General features: G+C 36.4%; 1 protein-coding gene across 2 annotated transcripts; it reads right to left on the bottom strand.

Annotated features, from left to right (window-relative positions):
- Positions 1 to 9,100: 9,100 nt before the first annotated feature.
- LOC127084602 (E3 ubiquitin-protein ligase RSL1) lies at positions 9,101 to 12,557 on the bottom strand. Of its 2 annotated transcripts, XM_051025088.1 has the most exons (5): positions 12,391 to 12,557; positions 10,900 to 10,979; positions 9,758 to 10,435; positions 9,572 to 9,663; positions 9,101 to 9,484 (listed from the first exon to the last, which is right to left on the bottom strand). In XM_051025088.1, exons 3-4 carry the CDS (start codon positions 10,399 to 10,401, stop codon positions 9,594 to 9,596), a joined length of 714 nt encoding a protein of 237 aa, XP_050881045.1. In that variant the 5' UTR covers positions 10,402 to 10,435; positions 10,900 to 10,979; positions 12,391 to 12,557; the 3' UTR covers positions 9,101 to 9,484; positions 9,572 to 9,593. The 2 variants fall into 2 exon arrangements, with proteins under 2 accessions (XP_050881045.1, XP_050881044.1); XM_051025087.1 differs by lacking the exon at positions 12,391 to 12,557 and having other exon boundaries at positions 10,900 to 11,058.
- Positions 12,558 to 23,700: the final 11,143 nt, after the last annotated feature.

Genomic DNA, 23,700 nt, shown 5'->3' with positions numbered 1-23,700 from the left:
TAAAAAATTATAAGACGTACCGATTAGTCGTTGTGTTACCCAAATGTAGCACTCGATTAATCCATGCTCCAACAAATCTATGCCTATGTGGAGTCAACCATGTGTCTTTCACATAATTAATAAATCCACTATAATCAACACATGCTTGCTCAAGTTGATGCAACCGTTGACCATACTCAACCTCATCACTAGCCCAAACAACTTCCATCCATAATGTGTCTATCGTCTTTTGCAGGTCATTCACCACATGTTGTTTGCATTTGGCACCGACGTTTTTGTTAATGTGAAATCTACATAGCAAATTAATCGACCTGGGAAACACAATTTCAATTGCTTTCATCAAAGCAAGATCTCTATTTGTCAAAATCACTTGTGGACACATGTCTTTCTTCACAAACAACTCTTTTAGTTTCTCCAATACCCAACAAAAATTCTCTGTCTGCTCAGACTCCATATACGCAAATGCAACAGCAAAAGTCAACTCGGTTGATGTCATGCCAACAATTTCAAACAAAGATTGTTTATATTTGTTTGTCTTGTAGGTGTTATCCATAACTAACACAATCGGAAAAATATTCAACAACTTAACTGAATCAGGATGTGCCCAAAATATCTCTCTCACAACTTCCGAGTCATCCTTTTTTCTACTCCAATAGACATAGTCTGCATCCTCAATAAGCTTAAACAGATGTTGTATCTCACTTCTAGGACCTCTTATCTCTTTTTGTATCACACTCTTATGCTTGTATACTTGCGTAATCCGAGTGACATTCTCAGGATCTCGATCTTGCAAGGAAATCAATATGTGTCTAGGTGGTACATGTCTCTTTGTCAAATCAGCGACATGTTGCTTCTCATCTGTGGTCAACCTACCAATAAAGGAATGACCTTCTAATCTATCAGGTAAACAATGATTATGTAACCCATATTTTACAGCAATCTTCCAACCAGATCCATCTTTCGCCGGAGTCGACCTGATTCTAAATGGGCATCCACATTTCTTGGACGCACTTTGGGTACCACTATCAGTACTCTTGTGTTTCCCACCTTTATCACAACCAAATATTATTTTGTTACTTCTCCCTCTCTTCCCTGTTTCAGTATCTGAACGACTGATAATAACCGTTACTTTATTATCGATTCCAACCTCTTTAATCCATTTGATAACCTCTTCTCGTGTACCAAATCTTTCAGTCGTCATAAACGCATCAGTAGTATCTACACATATTTGGGGAAGATTTTCCATTCCTGCAAAATAAAAAAAAATAAAAATAAAATAAAAATAAAAAAAAGCAAACCGGAACACTTCTTAAAAGAGTTCCGGAATACATATTACACAAACCGGAACACTTCTTGAAAGAGTTCCGATATGTGTAACTTTGTTTATCGGAACTCTTTCAAAAAGTCTTCCGAAACGTGACTTTTTTCTTAAAGAACCGGAACTCTTTCGTGAGGACTTCCAGTTCATTGCTTTGTGTGTTCCGGAAATTATTTGTGAAGTCTTCCGGTTTAGAAAAAATACATATCGAAAGTCTTTTTCTAGGAGTTCCGGTGCGAGGGTGAAACGTGTAATTTTTGAAAGTTTCAACTGAATGGTAAAAATGAAATGGTAAATTGGTTAAAACCAGCTAAGGGTAGAATTGAAATTTTTAAAAAATTATAGGGGTATAAGGCTAAATGTAGGGGTACGAGGTAAAATTTTCATGTATCCCCTATGTTGCTCAAAACATAAACATGAGCCTATTTGTTTTAGATTTAAAAAATGAGGTTTTTTTATATATTTTTTAAAAATAGATTTTATAAAATTGTTTTTTTTAAATATGATATTTTTTTAAATTGAAAGCAATATTTTAAAAATCGAGCTAGAGATCAAATCAGTAATATTTAGTTTAAAATTTAAATGGTTTAATCAGTTAAACATTCGGTCCTACGATTGAACCATTTATTAAATAAACTAATAATATTCGTTTATTAAATAAATTAATAATATAAAATTAAATTTCATAATATGTCACAAACAATTATACATTCACAACTTAATAAATTAAATATTTCAAAAATTCATTACAATAATATCAATAATATATATATAATAACACATCATAGTTGTACACTTAATTTCTATATTCATTTAAAAATAAATTGAATAAATTAAATAATTAAAATAAAATAAATTAAACTAACTCAAATTAAAATTAAAATAATAAAATATAATAACTAAAATAAAATTCAAATAATTAAGAACATATAATAAATAGATAGAATTATATAAATAAACAATACGAGATATTTAATTGAACAATAATAAGTAAATTCTAATTAGACGATGACAAATAAAGAATTTTTTTATAATTGAGGTTATTTTAAATTTTGATATTGACATTGTAAAAAATTTAAAATATTTTTTAAAAAATGACTGATTTGATGCATTTTTTTTGAATCCGGTGGTTTTACAAAATCGAATTCAATTCTTTGGTTCAAACGATTTTAAGCGGTTCAATCCGGTTTTACTCTAATTTTGCCTCACTAGCGATTTTAAAAGGTTAACCGGATTAGATTCAACTCTAATTTCCGGTTCAACCGACGGTTCGCTCCGATTTTAAAACATTGATTGAAAGATTAAGTTTGACATCCTATAATATAAACATATATTACTGAAAATCATAGTCGAAATCATATTTTTTTCAAAAAATTGTATCTCAAAAATAATTTTTATGACAAATTATATGAAATAACTTCAAAATTAAGTGATTTTTTGAAATTTTGATATAAAAAAAATTCAATAAAAAATGATAAAATATTTAAAATAATATTTTAAGAATAACTATTTGAATCAAGTTTTTATTTAAATTTTTTATAAATAATTTTTTTATAAATTTTTTTTAAATAAAATTGTATACACTATAAAAATCATTTAAAAAAAAAAGACAAAAAAACTAACTGGTCCTATAAATTGAAATGATTTATTTTTTCTCCTTTTATCGATCTTGCTAAAGAGTTCATTTTAATTCGGTCACTAATACAAATGCTTTGGATTGTTTTAATCATGCAAATATATCAAGCTCTACAGTCAACCGTACAAAGCAACATTACAACCAAGCTTCCAAGATTAGTCAAGCCAACAATGGTTTGGAGTTGGCCCCTCTTGAAACATGAGTAGCATTATGTCCAAGACTTTTCTTATCAATACCAAAATGTTTGATTGCTTAGAATATCTAACATTTCCAAACATGTATTATTTGAACATGGACAATCCATCCATTCCTAACAAGTATATATGGGCCTTCAAAATTGGATTGTAATTGTAGACAAATCTTGCACCTATCTATATCATTCTTCACATATGCGCGGGTCGTTGAAAAACGAAGCCCTCGAAAGCAATCACTTTAACCATTTGCTCAAAATATATTGAGTTCACAACATTAAAAAGTGCACCGATATTACACAAAAACTTTCCCATTTCCATCCATATGAATGTGATTGTCCACCTTTTTAGGAAACAATGTATTCTTCTTCATAGGAGCAACAAGAGCCTCAGGCTCAGAGTTTGTATAAACAGCTGCTGAGGGATTCTTAGCGGCTCAAATATTCTTACTCCTTTAAAAGCCTTTATGCATTTTATCATCAGGAAATTGTAACATATGACTTAAGTTTTGTTCCATTGGATCATGAAGTATAATAGGATGCACCCCATGATTTACGCCCATCTGATTAGAAGCATCATTCAAAACATTAGCTAAAGGGTTAACAATTATTCCTACCTGGAACGAGTCGTTCCATTAACCTTCTTAATTATGGGTTTAGGTTACGATTAATCCAAAATGGTCTTGGCCTCACGAGAGAAAAACCGTGTAAACTAAAAGATAGAGAAATTGGTAATAAGGGTGACGTCAAACCAAAAACGTCATGAGTATGTCACCAAGCAAAAGGTCTTGGACCTAAGGAGTGGACATGAATCCGCCCTAGAAAACACTAAATCAAAATACAAAGTAAATGCTAGATTGTTGGATCACAAAACGATTTATATCTAACTATTTGGCAATATGAACAGTTTTGATGAAAACCATAGAATGAAGGTCACTAGAATCCCTATAAAAAGGGATATCAGATGTCAAAGCAGGTACACACTCTAAAATAACTAAAGCATTACACCTTTTGCCTCAATTAATGACTTGGGTGTTATGGTATTTTTCCTGATACAATCCCCTTTCTTTCCCAACGTCTCACGAATCAATTTGATAGTTATTTTATCCATTATCGAATATACCATTGCGATATTTTGGTATGTAAAAATCAACGGTTCCGTCTTTGGGAAACACTAGATACAACATTCCTTTTCCATTCAAAGTAATATGATGTTTTCCAACGACAATAACAACTTAGCTTAGCAAAAAATGGGATTTCCTAAGAACCCTCTCATTCATTGGACATTCGACCAATGGGAATACCTACCCACCATAGCAAAAAACAATGGATTATCTTTCTTTGACAGGAAACATATTCTGACCACCAAATCAAGTGATAGTTTTTCATGTCACAGCATTGACAAATTTCATATACATGGCTATAGTTGTTGCATCCTCACACAAGAGAACACACCCCTCAAAGATTCTTATATCTACAAAATGTCTCCACTCTTTTCATATGACTTAGTATTTACTCAACGAGGTCCATTGTCACTGAATACCCATCCTTATTAGTGTATTAATGGTTAGCTGAGATGTTTAGCGCATGTTGGTTGACCAAGGAAGCTCATGTGATATTATGTATGTGGAAGCATACTGAAGGATAAACATTCATTCCATCATTCAACCATATTATGGTGGGAAAATGCATGCTTCCACGAGATGATGACAAGACCCCTAAAACACATGAAACTTCTGGTGGCATTTGGGTCTGACTATGAAATAAGAATAATTAGGATAAATTTTTTGATAATAGATTGTGACTACATTTACAATGGCATCCTTGGGCGACCTTCCTCGACCACTTTAAGAGTTGTTTCTTCAACCGTGCACCTAAAAATATTGTTCAAGACTCTAGAGGACTGAATTGTAGTAGTATAGGCTATTTTATCATCCATCCGAGCCTACTTCTTAGCCCTAAGAAAAGAAGACAAACCCTAAAAAATCACGGGACATAGAACATGACGAAGCACTGAAGTTAGACTCTATGTTAGAGGAAACATTCCCATATGATATGGGGGAAGATGATGAAATCATGCAACCGAAGACCCAGATGATTCTATTACCATTTACGTTATAGGAGACACATCAAAGACTATTAAAATAGGGGTCGGCCTTCACACCCCGTGCTTAAGGCTTTGACAAAATGATTGAAGAAAAACAACGATTTGTTCCCATGTTCAGCACAATAAATGTCTGGTCTCAACCCGAATGTAGGAAGATATACCTTATACCTCAGAGAAGATGTCATTTATGTGGCCCAGCGCAAGTGAAATCAATCTCCAAAAAAAAGATGAGGTCACAAAGAAGGTCGTAGACTCCTTAAAGCAAGATTAATAATATAGGTGAGGCATACAACTTGGATTTTGTTGTCTAGTAACAAAAGTAAGTATATTTTATTGTCTCCACGAAGACTAATGTGTTTTCAAATAGCTTTCAATAGTTTTTATGATTTTAAGAATGTTTTGTAGAACTTTGTTTGGTTGTGAACTTGAAATGGTAAAAGAACGTAGTTGAACTTTTGGTGTTTAACAGAGGAGGAAACTTGTTGGGGTTAGATTCATCAACCTAACCTCATGTATAATATTCATCAGTAATATGTCATTCTAATAAATTATTAATATTACCATTCATTGTTATACGTCATAGTTTATGTCTAAATCAACAACATGGAACCAATCGTATTGCTCAATAGACGATTTCTCAGCCTATTAATCAATACGATAATATTAAACTTTGATATATTTTTTTTTATGCTAAACCTAAATCAATCTATGAAGTTTAGCATCTAGCATATGAAAATTTTGGATCTAGTAATGAAAAGTATCGATCAATATCGATCTAAAACCATGAAAACATGTTCTAGTTAGTTAAACCAAAACAAGTATTAAGTGTGAAATTAATCATCAATATTAAAGCATAAGAAGAATTACATAATTTTAGGATCAAAATCAATCCATGAGTATTCATACGACTATATCTAATCATAACAAAAGAGAAATTAACTACACTTACTCATCGTAGATTTACAATTATGATCTAGAAGAAATAAGTTGTATATCATTTGTGTCGATTCCTCAAACAACGTTTTCACCCTCAATCTCCCCTCTTCTTTCCACTCCTGTTTTGTTTTCTGATATGTAGTGTACCAAAGTCTCATCCACCAAAAGTCTTCTATCATACTAGCTGGCTTGGACTGCTATTTATAGAGCTTTGTTGAGGCACCCTCGCTTAGCGAGGCGTTGAGCTTGCATAGTGAGCCTACTTTTCTTCATCTATAAGCCATGTCTAACTCATCCTCAAATGGTATTTTCCGACATGCCTCGCTTAGTGAGGCCCAATCTCTCTTAGCTAGCAAACCCTTCCTTAACTCTAAAGAAACTTAGCCAATAAGTCATTGAATCGACATACCTCGCTTAGCGAGGGTGCCACTTCGCCTGTCGAGCCAACCCTAACTTCCTCGTGAAGTAACTTGGCCTTGAAGCAATCTTTAATCGCTTGTCGAGGTTGGAGTCACGCTTAATAAGTGCCTTCCTTCTTTGTGAAGTAACTTGGCTCTAAAGAAACCTTTGAATCACAATTGCTCACTTAGCGAGACATTGTCTTTGTGTGGCGATAGTAGAGCTGTCAAAATGGGCTACCCGACCCTAAACGGGTTGGCCCTGGCGGGCCTCAGGTTTTTCGCCCCGGGCCTAAAAAGCCCATATTGAATATGGGCTTCAATTTTACTACCCAGACCCAGCCCTGTCGGGTCCGGCCCTAAATGGACCCATTTCCAAAAAAAACAAATAATTCTCCTTATTTTATAAATAACCATATTATCCTTTTTTAAAATTATTTTTACTCTATTACTAAAATCATTTTAAGTTTACAAATAAATGACTTCAACTCTTTGTTCAAATGGCATAAATTAAAAAAAAATCTCCAGCTCAAGACTACAAATTTATTACCAATTAACTCATTTAGTTACAAAAGATTTAGGTCAAAACTTAACTTGTCTTATGAACGAAATTCAACTAATTAGTTGTCGAATGAATTTCAAACTACTTCAGCATTAGTTTTATTGTATTGGCAATCCTACAATGTAAAACACGTTAAAAAGCAAATTAAAATAAAAAACTATTTATTTGCATAATTAAAAAATCTTTAGCACATTTCATACCATTTAAAAACATCGAAAATTCTGGTAGTAAAGTCATGAATAAATAAATAAAATATATTATAATAATATAATGAATATGAAAACATCATAACTAAATATAGATGTCGTCAAATGCGTACAAAACCAAATTCAAAAGCATCTGATAGGGATTTTATGGTGTTCTTGTTTGGATCTCAAACTTACATTTACTAAATAATAATTGAATAAGTGTAATTATTAATGGGCTAAGTAATTGAATAAAGTGTAATTACATTTACTAATGAATTTGTTGAATAATTGAGTACTAATAGATGAACCAAATTCATGTACTAAGTAAGTTAATTAATTTTTTTAAAATTTTATTTCGGACTGCTGGGCTACCCATAGCCCATACGGGTTGACCCATTTTTTAGGACTTTTTCAGACCGGACCAAAAGAGGCCCGGGAAAATATAGGCTCAAAAAATAAGGTCCAAGCCCTAACTTTTTTCGGACTCGATGGGCCGGCTCATGGGCTTCATCCCATTTTAACGACTCTAGGCAATAGGCGAGCCTCTGTTTTGCTCGGTGAGATCTTTGTTTGTTGCTTTGTAATTTTCTTGATTTATTTTACATGTACTTAATGAATATACCGTTAAAATGATCATACAAATATTTTATCTTGTTTTATTGATAAATTGAAGATTTTTCCATTGATTACTTATGAATTAAATAAATAAGTGTTTATGTATTTTAAGTAAATTTGACACTTATGTATTTGTTGTCCTCAAACAAAATCAATACAAATTTTAAATGGCTAAGAAAATTCACTATGCATAATTCATGGGAGATTTCATGACTTAATCAATAATTTTTGAAAAACTTTATAACATGACATGATTTTAAGCTTAAAATGTATATTCACAGTCAACAATATAAGCATCCATAAATCATAACATGAAAAAAAAACTTGTTTAATCAAAGTATGATTTCAAAATATATTTTATATCAAAAGTCAATTTTCATCAAAATCATGATTTTACTGACCATAACTCAACTTAATTAACCAACCCAACCAAGTGTTTGAAACCATTGCCTACGACTTTTTTATATTGATTTTTATTTTTTAAAACAGTCAAACATTATATTTTTGTCTTACATTTTCATGTTGTTACTATCTTTATTTTTCTTCTACCCGAAGAATTAGCTGTCTTGAGGACATTTTTACACAAATACTTGATATAGAAAGGTTCTTGAATAGGAGAAAGTGAGATAAAATCAACTTTTGAAATATATATATCCCACAATGAGTGATAAAGTTAATCATTTTATATAGATTAAAAAATAAATAAATTAAAGAGAAAATGATATTTTTATTAAAATATCTTTTTTATATATTAAGAAAGATGAAAATAATATTAATTGTAAAAAATGTATTTGTATAGGTCATTTATTTTATGACACTGTTTTATTCTAAATTGATTATGAAAAAAAATATATTGCATTTTAGTATTCCTCATCCAGATGTTGAAGCAAGTAACTGAGTTTAAACCATTTATATTCTTCATAGTGCAGCCGAAGTATTTTCAAGTTTGCCTAATGTGGTCTAAATTTGCATCTTTCTCTCTTTTTAGAATTGTGATGCATAGAAAATAAATAATATTATTAATGACGCCATAGAGAGAATGTCTACACTATTTAAATATAGATTTAACCACATCACGAGAAAAGTTATCCCAAATATTTCTCCCTAAGTACTTCCCTTCAAGCAAAATTATGCCCACCAAGGACATATCTAACAAACTATGTCTTTTACCCATTTCAAAATCAGAAAACATTATTACAAATTTTCATCGCAAAAAATATTGAAACGATGGTTCTATTCTAACATCAAGAATTCAACAGGAATTTGTCTTAACAAACCAAGATCAATCCCCATTAAATAAAAACGCATTTTTCTTAGCATCAATTAACAAAGGAGTATATTTAATCAGCATAATTAACTAATAATCTATATTCCGATTTTTTATTTTATAAAAAAACTGTATTAAAAGATTCATAAACCATACAGCCAAGGAGAAACCAATCAATTGATCTTCTTATTGAAGTAGCTGCTATATCAGCAGCCGATCCAGAAATGGCTGACAAATATGGGGAACGAACATTTTGGACCCTGCAAGCTGCAACAACGTGAAAATAAAATGGTAGCATAAGAAACTAGTTCTTATTGAAGTAGTTGTTCCTTATATATATATAAGATGGCTTACCTCAAAACGGTAGCATAAGAAACTAACTTCTACCGCATGAATGTGCAAATTGCCGTTTCTTCCCACACCTGTAGCAGAATTTGCATCCACACCTAGAAAGAGAGTTTATAATTATTACAATTAATAACAAATTTGAACATACAATGCTACAATGATTAAGGAATAGCGAGAGGCTAAATAATAAACCTGCATTTCATGTAACTACATCCACTACTTTTCTTGACATACATAGAGCAATTTGGACATCTTTGCCACTTTGCTTTTCTGGCCAACTCCAAAAACTTGTTATCCAAATCATTCTTGTCATTCCTTTTCAACTGTTGGAAATTCTGACAATTCGTTCCTGCATGCCATGGAACTTTGCACCGTGCACAAAAGTTTCTGTGACACGAAGGGCACTTAGAACTGTGGGCAAAATCTCCACTCATGTCATTATCTTTCACCAACAAAACAGAACAATTCTGATAAGGGCAGTAAGTCTTTGGCTCCATCGGAGCCAAAGACTTGTAAATCAAATTCTCCCATTTAGCAATAAGTTGTTTTGGCAAAATGTGTTGCAAATGTTTTGGCTTAAATTTCACACAACAATTTTGACTTGGACACATCACCTTATAGGCATTATCATTTATTTGAACAGCTACGTACTTGCATATGCAATCAACACAAAAGAGGTGCTTGCACTTTCTTCTTTGGAAAACTTTGGACCTTATTTTGAATATATCAGAATCTGTTTTCACATCAAAGCATATACCACATGTTTTGTTTGCTGCATTGGTATGGGAAGAAAGTTGTTTTGACGAATCTTGTTTTCCAAAGAGTGAGAGCTTCATGATTCAATCCAATTGGTTAATTCTGCACTTGTTCCTGAAATATCTCATAAAAACTGCCAATTAAGAAAGAAACAAGACCAAGTTGGTATTATTATTATCACAATTTGTACAAATATTTCCTATGCATTTAGCCCTTCTTTTTTGCGACGAATTACTGCATGATCATATGTATGTATCTATCTATCGGATTTGAATCCAGACAACAAGGAAATACTTTATTTTTTACGGCTAAAAACATCAATCCCCTACAATACAACCGATACAATGGAAAAACAGAACAAAAATTGATTCATATTAGTACCAGACTCTCTGACTAGAATCAAAATGAGATTGAAACAAGAAACAAGAAGTAGAGGACAGATTGGTTTTAAAAAATTGCAAGCACAAAAAGTATAAACATAATGTGGACTGCAACAAATTTAACAGTAATGTATATAAAAGTCTATACATAAATATAAATAGAAGGCAAACGGGCAACAAAGTGGGAAAGCATTATACCTTTTTTGTCCTAGTGAAGTTTGTAAAGTAGAGGATATGAAATGTTAGCTTTACAGCTGCGCTGTTAATTCCTCCCCTGCCTTCAACAATAACAACAATCAAGCCATTAGATTAATTTAACTAAAAATCACATCAAAATGAGAAGATGAAGTATTGATCCAAACTCATACAAAGAATAAAATGCAATGCAACCAACTAGCACTCAAAATGGTATTACAGACAAACACATGACACTGAGTTTTCTTTTGTTTTTGTTTTTGTTTTGGTCAACATAGACAACGATAGAGTCCTACTTTTATGTCTTCTTTGTCTTTTGTAGATATCTGATGGCCCACCATCTGTTTTCAGCTTTATTCTCCTTATATGGATATAATGGTCCCACCAGATTCTCTCTTTTGAATTTTATTTTATTAGTTTATCACTGTGCAATTATGATTGGCCTGCTCCCTCTATCTGAGTCTGCTTTTGGGCTCATAATAATAAGAACTATAAACAACAGAATAAACAATTACTTTAGTCACTAAACTATCATCTTCTCTTTAATCTAATATCTAAATTATGTAAATATTATGAATAGTCTCAAAAGTATATCAAATCAATCAATTTAGTCGATGCCACTAAGATGTTAAAGAATAAATTGACCATTTTCATATATATTCAGACAAATTTACTATTCTTCATATATTTTAGGTTTTAAATTATAGATAAAATCAATTTAGTTCTGTAGCACCGACATTTCTGAAATAAATGTGTCTGTATCAACTCGACATAGACATTTGTGATTACAATTTATTCATTTTTTTAAATTATTATTAGTGTCAACGTGTCAGTGTCTTATGTCCGTGTTTCGTCAACGTGTCAGTGTCGTGTTTCGTCAAAGTGTCAGTGTCGTATTTAGTGTTGTGTCCGTGTTTCGTCACCGTGTCAGTGTCGTATTTAGTATCGTGTCTTGTGTCCGTGTTTCATCCTAGCTTAGAGATTAAATTGCTTCATAGCACTTTAGAAACTAAATGGAAGGTTTTTGCTACACAAGATAAATAATATAGTAATTGATACATGAGGTGTTTTTTTTGTTTAGAAAGGGTTTGAAGGGTTTGGGAGAGGATAAACCCTAATTTGAACCATTATAAAATTTGTGTATCCACTCCATTAATGCTCTTTCCTCTACATATGCATTATTGTCTATATATCACACTATCTGAATTAATGTAGCCAAGAAAAATACAAAGGAATCAACAACTATGTGATAGTTATTATTTTCTAAAATCTTCATGATAAAATATATTAATCTATTATTCTAAAATCTTGATGATTTTATTAAGAATAGAGCAGCTGAAATTTGAATCAACGAAACCTAAATTTAACACTTCAAGCGAACAGGAAGCACAAATAAAGAAGCTAAATAAAATGTTAAAATCGTGAAAGAAGAAAGTAGAAGAACACAAATGACAGACAAATCAGGAGAGAGAGTAAGGGTTAATGGGATTCAACCGGTAGTGCATGAGCTCGCGGTGGTGATCGGACGTTTATGGTGGCGGATCTGGTTCGCGGTGGTGGTGGCTTGATACGAGAAGAGAAGGGACGGTTAGAGGAATGGTGGAGAGTGCAGTTTGTATGAACTCATACCATGATGCTTAGTGGAGAAGGTTTCTATTTCAATCAAAAATAGAGGGTTTTATTTTCTATTATGTTTTATAATTAATTTTAAGATATTGATAAATGTTACTCGTGGGCCTCGCTCATGCCTACCCAAGTGTAAGGCAACTTAAGCAATGATTTTAGATTTCAAAATTTTGTTAATATATATCATGGGAGGTACTTCTTCCACTCTAACACATTCTTGTGAAAATTTGAAATTATTCGTGGAATTCGGAAATATATTTTTTGATGCACGGTGGAATACATTTAGTTACGAAAATGCATCTTTGGACATGGTTTTAATCAAAAACACGTCAAACATTCTCCTTCCTCTTTTTCATCAAACACTATCAAACTCTCAAACTCTCTCAAGTCGCAGTTGATTTTCTATACATGCATTACGAAAGGCATAACTGAATACTCATAATGACCATAATGGGTTTTGAACACAGTCTTAGGTATATCATATGACTTTGCTCGAATCTGATGGTAACCTGACCTCATATCAATCTTGTCAAACACACGAGCTCCTAAATACCGATCCATGAGATCATCAATCCTAAGGAGAGGATATTGGTTCTTAATAGTGACCTTAATCAATTACCGATAATCCACACATAATCTCATGCTTACATCTTTCTTCTTAACCAACATCATTGGCGCTCCTCAAGGTGATACACTAAGCCTGACAAACTTCTTCTTTACTAGACCTTCTAGCTGCTTCTTCAGCTCATTCAATTCGGATGCATATATTTTATACGGTTCCATAGATATAGGTCTAGTACCAGGTATCAAATCTATTGCAAACTTGAATTCACGCTCAGGAGGAAAATCATTAATGTCATCAGGAAAAACATTCGGGAATTCACACACAATAGGAATATTAGTGATCGAAGCTTCGCTCTCTATTTTCAGGGAAGATGGTATCATGAGTGTAACACCTCAAAATTTGCTCTCCTCTCTTGGGACTAGCTTAACATATTGCATTTCATTTTTTAGGTCATTAGGCATTTGCATATTTGCATATCATGTGGCAACAACAAGCAAATCATCCTCCTAGGTCTTGATCAGAAGATAAAGAGGTTGAGATTCAAGCTAGGGTTTCATTGGATTGATCATTAACCATCTGAGGATGTGTGATCCAAATTAGGGTTTCTTGATTCTCAAGGAGATTGATCTTCATCTTGGTTGAAATAGTACATCATCATCATCATGGTTTTATCATCACCAAGAGATTCATTGTTCATGATCATATTCCTTGGGATTAGGGTTTTGACCTCTGGTCAACCCTAATCATCTGCATTGGGCCAATCAGGGCTTGTGAAGAAGATGAGGTTTTCAATGGGTATGGGGATCATCATATGGTTTTATTGAGCTTATGGAAGCTAGGGTTTCATCATTGAGCCATTTCATCAGGAGTTTGAAGCTCAGGTTGATCAATGCACAGCCAATTCATCTATCAGTCAACAAAAGTCAACCACAGGTCAACTGATGGATTTGGAGGTGGGAGAGGGTTAGAGACACTTCATTCATGTCCAAACAAGTTTCATTTGACATTTCAAAGATCAAGAATGAAGAAAATAAAGTCAGGTGAAAACTTTCCAAAAATAGAAAGTGACTTGTAATTGAAAATTGCCAAAAATGGAAAGTTTTTCTCCTCAAAATTACATGTCCAAAAATGCTTCAAATGAAATTTTGTTCAACATGAAAGTTGTAGATATTGCTCTCATCTTTCCAAAAAGTCCAAGAACATGAATTTCTCATGTGTGGTTGGCAAGTTATGGATTGATCATTGTCCAAAAAAGTTGAATTTCAAAGTGGCATAACTTTTGATTCACAAGGCCAAATGGAGTGAGGTTTCTTTGAGCAAAATTATTTTGATGTCCTCTATCCAAAACAAGCATTACCTGTCATGAAAACTCATCACATGAAAAGTCCATTTTTCAAGTGAACCAATTTTGAAATTTGGAGGGAAAAAGTGCATTTTGAGAAATAAGCCTTGTTTTCACATGATTCCACTTGCAATAGCTCACAAATACCATTTGAAACTTGCTGCAACCAGAAATTGGCACTGTTACATTGGATTTGCATAAGTGAGGGTGGATTGGCTAATTACCATTTAGCATAAAAGTGCATTTTCACTAATCACTCACATTTGGCTAAACTTGATTAACAAAATGGATTAGTGCATCATATAAATGGTTAATCATAACAGAAAATCATATTAACATTCATTCATCTCAGATCTAGATCCAAAATTGCACAATTCTCTCAACTTTTCATCTTCATCTTTTTTGCAATTTCTTCACAAGCCTAGCCAAGATCTTCATTGTTTCATCATCTACAATCATTGTTGAAGCTAATTGAAGCAAGATTTCATCACTATCAAGCCAAATCGTGGACTGTTAAAGTGAGGTGCAACAATGGCAAATGGAGATTTCATCAAGATCGTGCGTAATTGAGCAACAAACCTTGTTCCATTCACCTATCCAAGCATCATAGAAGTTCTGTTTTCACATTTCAAGGCTTAAAACGCGCGATTCAACACCTGTGCTTCAAGGAAGGTCAGATTTCGACCTTAATAATTCATGAAATTGTTTGATGCTTTAGATAGATCTCTTAGAGTAGGTAAATCTGCACTTTGAACCGCTGATTTTCGTTGAGAAATGAGAAAGATATATGGATTTGAATATTCATGCATGAAGATGTTTGCATTCGATTCTCTTAAATTAGGAAGAGTTAGGTCAAATGAATGTGATATTGTTGATGTACGTTGTGAGACCTTTCCATTGATATAAGGTTTGTGTGATTTGGTGAAAGTTTGTTCTTGAATGATGAACACGTGAAGAACGCGTATGAAGTTGTGAAAATTTTCCAGAAAAATGGCGTTTGATCCACATTTCCGTGTACTGTGCGTGTGTTTGATGTTAGCGCGCGCAGGATTTTCAAACTGGACCTCCTTCGATACCGTGCCCATGCAATTCTCATTTTGGCATTTGTATTTATTTCCATATAATCACATGACTTCACATGCCTTCATTTCACTTTTTTTTTTATTTTTTCCATTACTTCCAAAAATCATATCTCACAAAATACTTGTCCAAATTGCATGAAATTTTTTGTGGAGTGATCCTTTTAATATCTAGAATTTAATGATGATTTTTGTAAAAATTGTGCGTGTGTGTATTTCTGTTTTGGCTAGGGTTTGCTCATATATGTCATTTGTTGCACCATGCTTGGTATTTTAATCATGAAATGATGATGCTTAATTGGAAATTCTTGAGATTTTACATGTGTGTTCTAGACTCATTCCTGGTCATTTTGGTATATAGTTTGTGATTTTTTGCATTCCTGGATTGTGAGATATGTTCATTTGAATCTAGGTGTGACAATTTGTGTCACACCATTTCTTGCTTGACTTAATGATTTTTGTTACTATGCCATATGAACTTGAAATGAGCTGAAATTTTGTATGTTGCTATTTCTAGATGTTAAGCTCACATGTGAATTTTTGTGGAATATTTGAGTGCATTTCCTATTTGTTTGGTAATTTCCTTTCTGTTTGACCAAATGTGGACTTTTTGTGAGTCATGTTTTTAATTGTTTTGTGAAATTCTGGTGGTTAATTGGATGGATTTGAAATTTGGCATGTGTATTATAGACATCTTTAAGTTCTCCATGGCTTTGATTTCATTCATTTATCATGCTTGGTTGCTGTGTTATGATTGCTGGAAGTTGATGCATGTTTTGATGCCTTGTATGAGCTTGTTTGAACTTGGCTTGACTTTATGAATTTAATTGACTTGCTTCCTCTTATCCAAATGGCCTGAAATTTGATGTGTATATCATGTTTTGAGTGCTGTTTAGCCATGAATTTTCCTGGGATTATTTGAAATATTCTTGAATTGATTTGAATTGGATCTTTCTGTTTGGTCCTATGAGGTTCTAAATTGCATGTTTGACCATGATTGATGTATGAAATGAAATTGATGAATGATTTGAACATGGGACCAATTGGATTTGGTTCTAATTTGATTGAACTTGATTTTTGCCAATTTTCATGTTCTGTTTTGAAATATTTCTCCTTCTTTGACCCTAGGCTTTGTCCTAGGGTTTGCTTCTCATGTTTGAATTGTATTTTCAGGACAAAAGGCATATGGCATGGAGGAATTAATTCACTTGGCTTGAGTTGCTTGTGTTGATTGATGTTGATTAACATTAAGTTTGTTTTGTAGGTGGCTTCTAAGTCATTTGTGTTGAGCATTGGCTTATGCTTTGCTTGATGCATTGCTTGTGTACAGTTAACTGTTGACTTTTAGTTTGTCTGTTTGACTGTTTGAGCTGAGTACTGATTATGTTAGATTGATTTCAGGTACGTTAGTTGCTATAGTTCATTGTGAACTTGCTTGTGCTGTTGCTTGGTTGTGTTAACCAATTGAGGTAGAATCACTAACTCCATGTAGTCTGGAAGACCTGGCCTGTTACTTGGCCAGGCACCTGTCTGAAGTCCTCCTTAAGAGGCGATGTTTGTGCTTGTTTATTTTTGTCCCCAAGCAGGAAAAGACCTTTGTTAAGGCAATTGGCAGACACAAGAGGTGTGTAGTCCACCTCCTGCTAATCTGTTGAGTCGTCCCTTGGCTCACATTACATGTTGATGCCTTGTGGATCCTAACCCAAGATCCATGTACAGTTGTACAGTTGAGTCAGTGTCATAAGTGTAGAAGGGTTCCCACTTTCTGGACCCACACTTCCTTTGTCTGAAGCTCTCCCTGGCCAGGGATAAGAGCTGTGAGGCACACCCCTCACTCCCATTTCATCTGCTTCACCCTGACTCTCAATGTCAGGGTTAAGAGCTAACATCACCTGATACAGTTGGTTTGCTTTTGCAGCCTAACCCCTTGTGTGAGCCCACTTTGTTTGGATATAGTGTGTGCTATTTGTGATTGTTTGCTTTGATTGTTCTGCCTGTTTAGGTTTAGCTTGCTACCTGTGCCAGTTAGGATAGAAACCATAACTTAGGGATGATATGCATGATAACATCTAGGCTCGAGTACAGCTCCCTAGTAGTGTGTCTCCCTTTGTATCTGGTTAGAATTTCTTTCCCGTTCAGGGGAACTACGTTGCCCTGATCCTCATACCAGATGAGGTACGTAGGCAGGAGGTCGCACGAGATCTCTCCGGGCACCCTTTTTTCTTTTTTGTGTGTGTTTGCTTGACAGTTGCTAGGCTCGAGTTCCCGACTCCTTAGTAACTTGTTGCTTGTTTGTTCTTGTGTGTGTAGGAGACGGATGTAAGCCCAGCAATTGGCATTCCGTATCTTCTTGTTGTGTGCTTGGAGTCCGGTATAAGCCCATCAAGTGGCATCTGGTTTCCAGTGTGGGTTTGTTTGGTTCGGAAGCTGATGTAAGTCCAGCGATTGGCATTTGGGTTCCATGTTTGCTGCTTGTGTGTTTGTTTTGTTTGGCGTGTGTGAGCCGAACTACGGTAGCTCTGATTCTCATTCCAGATGAGATACGTAGGCATAGGATGCGATATCCTAGCGAGCCCTCTTCCCCTTTTTCCCACCTGTGTTTCTTGTGTGTGTGATGTTTGTTTTAGCAACCTTTTTCTATCTTTTAGAGCGTGGATCCCGTCGAGTACGACGGATGCGTAGGGGTGCTAATACCTTCCCTTCGCATAACCGACTCCCGATCCCATTCTCTTTGGTCGCGAGACCATGCTTTTCCCAGGTTTACTTCGAGCGTTTCCTTTCCCTCTTTTGGGATAAATAACGCACGGTGGCGGCTCTGTGTTGTTTTGTTTTAGCCCGCCGATTGTTTTTCGCGGATGCGACAGCTGGCGACTCTGCTGGGGACTATAAGATGTTGACCTGTGCTGGTCCATCTTCCCTAAGCGAGTCTCTCCTAGCGTTCTAGGATAGTTTAGGTTGCTTGTGTTTGTTTTATTTATTGCACTTATTATTCTGATTGTGTATATATTTGCATAAATACTTGCATGCATCATACTATCATGTTGCTGTCCTCTGTACAGGTGGTTCCACTGTTTTTGGGTGGGTGTTCTGAGTGGGGCTAAAACCCAGGCCCGAGTATACACCTAGGATTAGTGTGGTCTCACGTTCCTCACATGTTGGTTGGGCATGTTGTTGCAACGTGACATACCACAAGCTGGACGAGGTTCATCTGAGAGTGCTCTTCCTCAGTGGGGTTTTCCACTTTGGTTGGGTTACCTCTTTTGAGCTATTGACTTCGATGACCGATCATTTCCTGGATCTTTGGTTTAGACGATCTCAAGAGAGCTACAATGGCACACCCGAAAGGGAAAATCCATTGAGTATCTCTGCCCGATTGTCGAGACTATTATCCGCCTTAGGATGACCTGATTAGAATTTACCTGTGAGGGGAGGGTGATTCTTACAGATGCATTGTTCTGTTGGTGACTTTGATGGTGACTATTGGTTCCGTTGATCAGAGTCCTATTTATAAGTCGGATTTATGGGTATTTATTGCTGAGACGCTGAAGTGATGTCCGTTTTATTTATCAGTGGGGATCCGTTTATTTCAGGATTCCCCGGGCCGATTCAGAGATTGTGGTTATCTGCTCAGAGATTGTCTGGTGATGATGGTGATGTATCTTTCAGTTCCGTTTATTTCGGAACTCCCAAGTCGGATTTGTGATTGCTCAGTACTGCAGATGGTTGTGATCGATTCAGAGATCGGGGCTCAGTACAACAGATGATCAGATGACTTGGAGGATGGCACAGTGCATTGCATTCACGCATCAGCATCATCCACATTTTGCGTTCATCGGCATCTAACTCATGTCTATCCATACTCAGGGTACATTCTCGATTGAGATTCTGGTTGAGAGACATCCTGATGTCAGAATGTAATTGTCGAAATTTTATCTGTCTCGATGAAACCAGGATCGAAAGATAGAAGCTTCCACGTATGGATAGACGTTGCATTCATGCATATTAACCTGTTTGCTGTTTTGTAGGTGTCAGTATCTAACCGGTGCGCACAACTTTTCCGCTCAGATACCCTGCTAGACTCAACAAACCCAGACTGATGGATCCATCCAACGCCGACATTCTCGAACTAAAAGAGATGATGAGGGAGTTGTTCAGTGTTGTGAAAGGGCTTGCCTTGGGACAGAAAGCCATGGCGGAAAGATTGGAAAGGATTGAAGGCTGGATGATCAAGGAGAAAGTTCAGGGAAAGGTTCCGTCATCCGAAGTAAACAACCCCTTTGGCGCCGTGGTAAGGAAGCCCCCTGACAATGGTCAGCTCAAGAAGGAGGTTGAATCAGGTGGTGTACAGGCAAAAAGAGAACACGGTAAGGATCGTTGCCACCCTTATGCTGCCACTGTAACCATTCCTGTTGGTAATTCACCTGCACCACAGCGACATCAGCCGCCTCAACAGAGAGCACAGAGAGCTGGGAACCAAGTGAGAGGAAAGGGGGTTGATCGTCAATTTGATAGGCCACCCATGACGTATGCTCTTCTGTTGAAGAGGTTGAAGGATCTTGGATTGGTGCGGCCAAGGATGTTGACTCCGTTAAAACCTGATCAGAGGCCTGCCGGTTATGATGAGAATGCCAAATGTGAATTCCACTCTGATGCCCCTGGACACAATGTGGAGAATTGTAAAGCTTTTAAGCATATTGTCCAGGACCTGGTGGATTCCAAGGCCATTAATTTTGCACAATCTCTAAATGTTAATGCTATTCACATGCCCGCGAATGGTCAGATGGGGATGAGTGCAATTGCTGAGGATAGGAGGACGATTGGGCTGATGAATGGGGATCAGTTAAAAGCTCCAATGTCTGTGGTTCAGAGACCTCTGATGAAGAATGGAAATGTCCCTGGTTGTGATCATTGTGGTGCAGCCATCGCCACAAAGGGGTGTGTAGTGATTGGGGAAGCAATCCAGAGAATGATGAAAGTAGAAATGGACGATGTGAGATGTAAAACACCCAGTCTGGCAGTTGAAACCGTCAAGGTGGAGAACACCATTATTGCTGAGAGAAAGAAAAAGCCATCCATTTCTTCTTACAAACAGGCCGTAGAAGTGGTGAGAAATGGAGGGATCCCGGGCTGGGGAAGGATCGTAGGCATTGTGGTGAAGGCGGATATGTTCGGGGTTGGCTATCAGCCAGATCAAGAGTCGTCTAGACAAAACAGAGGACGTCGTCCACCGTTCACATTTGTCAGTGCTGGATCCAGGTCACGCCTATACAGTGGGTGAAGAGATTGACAGTGACCGCGAGCTGGAGTCGTGGATAAAATCGTGCGTACCAGGGAACTGGAAGGCTAAAAAGATCAGCATTGTCACTCATCCTGAAGAGTAATATTTCTGTTTCTCAATACTGTTTGCATGAAAGCCTTATGTGTTGCCCGACGCGTAATGGTTCATTGTAAGGGCCACCTCATGTTTCATTTTGCGACATTTTGCATCATAAATAAACGGATGTTTTTCAAATTAAAAGCGGTATTCCTTGTTTTTCATTTATTTTTGCAGTTTAAAAATAAAAACAAATAAAAATGGCAATGTTTTGTTTTCATTTTTCCCCTTTTTTGATTTGTCTCGTTCCGATTTCGAAAAGTAATCCTCCGGATCTCGTTGATAACAATTCGGTTACACCTCTATATGACTTCGACAATCCGATCTATCATGCCGAAGAAGAAGGCGAAGAAGATTGTGATCTGCTGGAATTAGCCAGGATGTTGAAACAAGAGGAGAAGGTGATTTAGCCGTAGGAAGAGCGAGTTGAGATTGTTAACCTGTATACCGCCGAGGTCAGAAAAGAAATGAAAGTTAGGGCCGCGTCAGAGGCGAGTCGAAAGCAGAATGGTAGCCCTGTTGAAAGAGCATGTGGATACATTCGCCTGGTCGTGTCAGGATATGCCAGGGTCGGATACCGGTGTCGTTGTGCACAAGCTACCATGGAGAGGAGACTGTCCTCTAGCGAGGCAGAACGCCGGTGCTACTTATCAGAGAGCCATGGTGACTTTGTTTCATGATATGATTCATCATGAAATTGAATGCTATGTTGATGACATGATAGCAAAGTCCCCAAGCAGAAGAGGGGCATCTGGCAGATCTGGCCAAGCTGAGTAGACCAGTTGAGACAATTCAAACTGAGGTTGAATTCAAACAAGTGCACTATCAGAGTGCTGGCCGGTAAGCTGCTGGGGGTTCATTATAAGTAAAAGAGGAATCGAGGTTGATCCTGTTTTAAAAAAAAAAAAAAAAGGTAATGCAAGAAATGCCTGAACCGAGAACAGAAAAAGAGGTTCGTGGTCTATTAGGTAGATTGAACTACATGTCATGGTTCACATCTCATCTAACAGCCACGTGTGAACCCATATTCAAGATGTTGAAAAAAAAAAGAGATCAAACGGTCAGGTGAAATAATGATTGCCAAGGGGCATTGAGAAATAAAAGAATGAGTTGCAGGAGCCTCTGATTCTGATGCCTCCCTATGGAGAGAGACTGTTAATCTGGTACTTGACAGCCCTCGAGGGGTCTACGAGGTGCATTGGGTCAGCATGACGAGTCTTGTCGAAAAGAGCATGCAATTTACCTAAGCAAAAAGTTTACCGACTGTGAAACAATACATTCACTGTTCGAGAAAACTTGATGTACTTTGGCATAGGCTGCTCGCCGATTGAGACAGTATATGCTGGTTCATACCACTTTGTGGATTTCCGAGACGGATCCGATCAAGTATGTGCATGAGAAGCCAGCATTGACCGGACGGGCTGTGAAAGAGCAAAAGAATGTTGAATGATTCGTGATACTCTCAGAAAGCAATAAAGGGGAGTGTATTGTCTGATTACCTCGCCTGACAACCCGCAGAGGATTATCAACCGATGATGTTTGAGTTCCCTAATGAGGACATCTCAAGGTGCTCAAATCGAAAGATTGAGAGTAACCGATCCCGGAGGAGGGGCCTGACCCTAAATCCGAACGGATTCTGATGTCTGATGGGGCCATTAACATGAATGGAAACGGAGTTGGCGCTTCTTTGCTTATGCCAAAGAGATCCCCACATTCCCTGTGCTGCCTGACTAGCATTTGAAGGCGCCGATAACGTGGCAAGAATGAAGCTTGTATCCTGGGTATCGAACCTCGGCGCATCTACTGGGGCAAAGCCTTTCCAGCGTTATATGGAATGGAAGCCATGCTACCAGTTGAGGTTCAAATTCCCTCTTTGAGAGTCCTGATGGACGTAAAATTGCAAGAGGCGGAATGGGTAAGAACTCAGTTTGAAGAGTTGAGCCTGATTGAGGGAAAGAGGCTGGCGGCCATCTGTCATGGGCAGTTGTACCAGCAGTGGATGAAGCATGCTTTTGATCGAGAGGTACGACCTCGGATATATCACGTAGGTGATATGGTGCTGAAAAGGATCCTTCCTCCTCAAAACGATCGTAGGGGCAAATGGACACCCAATTATGAAGGTTCATTCATGGTCAAGAAGGTTGTCTCTAAACAGAGCCTTGTCGCTGACGACCACGGATGACGAGGATTTTCCATCCCCTGTGAATGCGGACGCAGTTAAAAAATACTTCGTATAAAGAGACCCGCTGGACGAAAAGAATAAAATAGTCCAGGCAAAAATGGGCATCCCGGCGAACCGAAAAAACAGAAAGAAAAGGTTCGGGCAAAAATTAGGGATATAAAAAGAAAAACTGTACACCCGGCAAGTCAAAGACCTGAAAAGGCGACTTGGGCAAAAAAGGGTATCCCAGTGGACTGAAAACCCGAAAGGGCGGTCCAGGCAAAAGAGGGATTGAAACGAACAACTGCGTCCGGCATGATCGTTTGTGCTTTGGTTAAGGCATCATGGATAATACCTGGTAGGGATCAGTCAGAAGCGTCTTGTTCAGAAGGCAGAAAGCAAGGAGAGTCTGAGGACATATGGGGTGTAACCGAGTTGGAACTCGATGAGATCACGGTTTCACATTGCCATTAGGATAGATTTTTCCTTTTGTGCGCAATTACCTCTTTTCAGGGATTGCTTCCTTTGTATTGCTCACTTGAGCCACACTTTTCAATCAATAAAATGCATATTCAGTCAAATAATTTTGTTTTTGTTTTTCATTACCGCTTTGATTGCAAAAACATCCAATTGTTTATGATAAAGAATTTTGCATTT

This window comes from Lathyrus oleraceus, chromosome 5 (assembly GCF_024323335.1).
Source record: "Lathyrus oleraceus cultivar Zhongwan6 chromosome 5, CAAS_Psat_ZW6_1.0, whole genome shotgun sequence".
NCBI classification, from domain to species: Eukaryota; Viridiplantae; Streptophyta; class Magnoliopsida; order Fabales; family Fabaceae; genus Lathyrus; species Lathyrus oleraceus.
The sequence above is the reverse complement of the archived record's forward strand: the minus strand, read 5'-3'. Positions and strand labels throughout refer to the sequence as shown.

Coding starts and splice junctions, on each gene's coding strand:
- LOC127084602 (XM_051025088.1), bottom strand. CDS start 10,401: ATGAAGCTCTCACTCTTTGGAAAACAAGATTCGTCAAAACAACTTTCT. Junction 9,664..9,757: donor TGTAGTTACATGAAATGCAG/GTTTATTATTTA, acceptor CTCTCTTTCTAG/GTGTGGATGCAAATTCTGCT.